We start from the raw sequence: 2895 nt of genomic DNA on the forward strand, positions 1-2895 counted from the left end.
GGGGTCAGATCCCACATGGGAATGGGGTCAGATCCCACATGGGAATGGGTCAGATCCCACATGGGAATGGGGTCAGATCCTCGATGGGAACGGGGTCAGATCCCACATGGGAATGGGGTCAGATCCCACATGGGAATGGGGTCAGATCCCACACACTGCTCCACGTCCCGCAGGATCTGATCCCAGGGTTTTATGGAATCCAATCCCAGCATTTATGGGATCCAGTCCTGGTGTTCTACAGCGTTTGATCCCAGGTTTTATGGGATCCCATCCCAAGGTTTTTGGGATCTAATCCCAGAGTTCTATGGGATCCAATCCCAGGGTTCTGGCTGGTTTGATCCCAAGGCTTATGGGATCCCATCCCAAGGTTTATGGGGTCTGAGTCCGGGGTTCTATAGGATTTGATCCCAAGGTTTATGGGGTCTGAGTCCGGGGTTCTATAGGATTTGATCCCAAGGTTTATGGGGTCTGAGTCCGGGGTTCTATAGGATTTGATCCCAAGGTTTATGGGGTCTGAGTCCGGGGTTCTATAGGATTTGATCCCAAGGTTTATGGGGTCTGAGTCCGGGGTTCTATAGGATTTGATCCCAAGGTTTATGGGGTCTGAGTCCGGGGTTCTATAGGATTTGACCCCAAGGTTTATGGGATCAGATCCCAGGGTTCTGTCTGGTTTGATCCCAAGGCTTATGGGATCTCATCCCAAAGTTTATAGGGTCTGATTCCGGGGTTCTATAGGATTTGATCCCAATGTTTATGGGATCTAATCCCAGACTTCTATGGGATCCAGTCCCAGGGTTCTGTCTGGTTTGATCCCAAGGCTTATGGGATCCCATCCCAAGGTTTAGGGGGTTTCATCCTGGGGTTTATGGGGTCTGATCCCAGAGTTCTATGGGATCCAGTCTGGGGGTCTACAGGGTTTGATCCCAGGGTTCTGTCTGGTTTGATCCCAGGGTTTATGGGATCCCATCCCAAGGTTTATGGGGTCTGATTCCGGGGTTCTATAGGATTTGACCCCAAGGTTTAAGGGTTCTGTCTGGTTTGATCCCAAGGCTTATGGGATCTCATCCCAAAGTTTATAGGGTCTGATTCCGGGGTTCTATAGGATTTGATCCCAATGTTTATGGGATCTAATCCCAGACTTCTATGGGATCCAGTCCCAGGGTTCTGCCTGGTTTGATCCCAGGGTTTATGGGATCCCATCCCAAGATGGGGTCTGATCCCAGAATTCTGTGGGATCCAGTCCCAGGGTTCTACCTGGTTTGATCCCAAGGCTTGTGGGAACCCATCCCAAGGTTTAGGGGGCTTGATCCTGGGGTTTTCTAGTTCCCCCTGTCCCATCCCATGGATCCCATAGATGCCATCCCATGGATCTCACCCCATGGACCCCATAGCTCCCACCCCATGGGCCCCACGGACCCCACAGAGGCCGTGCCCACCTCCAGGAACCCCGGGAACTCCTTGTCCATGAGCGCCCTGAGGTCCTCCTTGGCCAGGTGCTCCTTGTCCCCCGCGTACTTGTGGAAGGTGAACATCAGCGTCTCCATGGCGTGCTCCAGCTGCGACGGCATCCTGCCCTGATCTGCCCAAATCCTGCTGGGAACCCAAAAATCCCCACGGGAGCCTTAAAAATCCTGATGGGAAACCCAAAAATCCCCACGGGAACCCCAAAAATCCCCACAGGAACCTTAAAAAACCTGCTGGGAACCCCAAAATCCCCACGGGAGCCTTAAAAATCCTGATGGGAAACACAAAAATCCCCACGGGAACCCCAAAAATCCCCACAGGAACCTTAAAAATCCTGCTGGGAACCACAAAATCCCCACGGGAACCTTAAAAATCCCGATGGGAAATGCAAAATCCTGATGGGAACCCCAAAAATCCCGACGGGAACCTTAAAAATCCCCACAGGAACCTTAAAAATCCTGCTGGGAACCCAAAAATCCCCACGGGAACCTTAAAAATCCTGGTGGGAAACCCAAAATCCCCATGGGAACCCCAAAATTCCTGCTGGGAAACCCCAAAAATCCTGCTGGGAACCCCAAAATCCCCACGGGAGCCTTAAAAATCCTGATGGGAAACCCAAAACTCCTGATGGGAACCCCAAATTCCTGCTGGGAACCCCAAAATCCCGAGGGGAAACCCAAAAATTCCGAGGGGAAACCCAAAATCCCAATGGGAACCTTAAAAATCCCAATGGGAACCCAAAAATCCCCACGGAAACCTTAAAAATCCTGATGGGAAACCCAAAAATCCCCATGGGAACCTTAAAAATCCTGATGGGAACCCCAAAATCCCGATGGGAAACCCAAAATCCCGATGGGAACCCAAAAATTCCATTGGGAACCCGAAAATCCCAACGGGAAACCTAAATTACTGCTGGGAAACCCAAAAATATCCCAGTGGGAACCTTAAAAATCCTGATGGGGAACCCCAAATTCCTGCTGGGAACCCCAAATTCCTGCTGGGAACCCCAAAATTCCCGCTGGGAACCCCAAATTCCAATGGGAACCTCAAAAATCTCAATGGGAAACCCAAATTTCAATGGGAACCTCAAAATCCCCAACGGGAAACTCGAATTCCCAATGGGATCTCCCAAATTCCCCGAGCCCCCAAAAATTCCTCCTGGACCCCCCAAATTCCCTCCTGGATCCCCCAAAAATTCCTCCTGGACCCCCCAAATTCCCTCCTGGATCCCCCAAAAATTCCTCCTGGACCCCCCAAATTCCCCCTCGGGGTTCCCCCAAAATTCTCTCCTGAGCCCCCCAAAATTCCCTCCTCGGACCCCCCCAAATCCCTCCGCGCCTCCCAAATCTCTCCAGGACCCCCCAAACTCCTTCCAGGACCCCCCAAAATCCCTCCAGGACGCCCCCTCCATCTCATAGGGATGCCCATCAG

General features: G+C 51.9%; 1 protein-coding gene across 2 annotated transcripts in view; it reads right to left on the bottom strand.

Moving 5' to 3' along the window:
- S100A10 (S100 calcium binding protein A10) overlaps positions 1–2895 on the bottom strand; it is a 6688-nt gene that overhangs the window by 2014 nt on the left and 1779 nt on the right. Inside the window, exon 2 of one of the 2 annotated variants that reach the window (XM_041409657.1) lies at positions 1437–1590. In XM_041409657.1, coding sequence (XP_041265591.1) covers positions 1437–1568 — 132 coding nt within the window. In that variant the 5' untranslated portion in view covers positions 1569–1590. Of the gene's footprint in view, positions 1–1436; positions 1594–2895 lie in introns of both variants that reach the window. The other variant, XM_041409658.1, reaches the window with a different exon arrangement.

Source organism: Onychostruthus taczanowskii, unplaced genomic scaffold (genome assembly GCF_017590055.1).
Source record: "Onychostruthus taczanowskii isolate IOZ18803 unplaced genomic scaffold, ASM1759005v1 scaffold304, whole genome shotgun sequence".
NCBI classification, from domain to species: Eukaryota; Metazoa; Chordata; class Aves; order Passeriformes; family Passeridae; genus Onychostruthus; species Onychostruthus taczanowskii.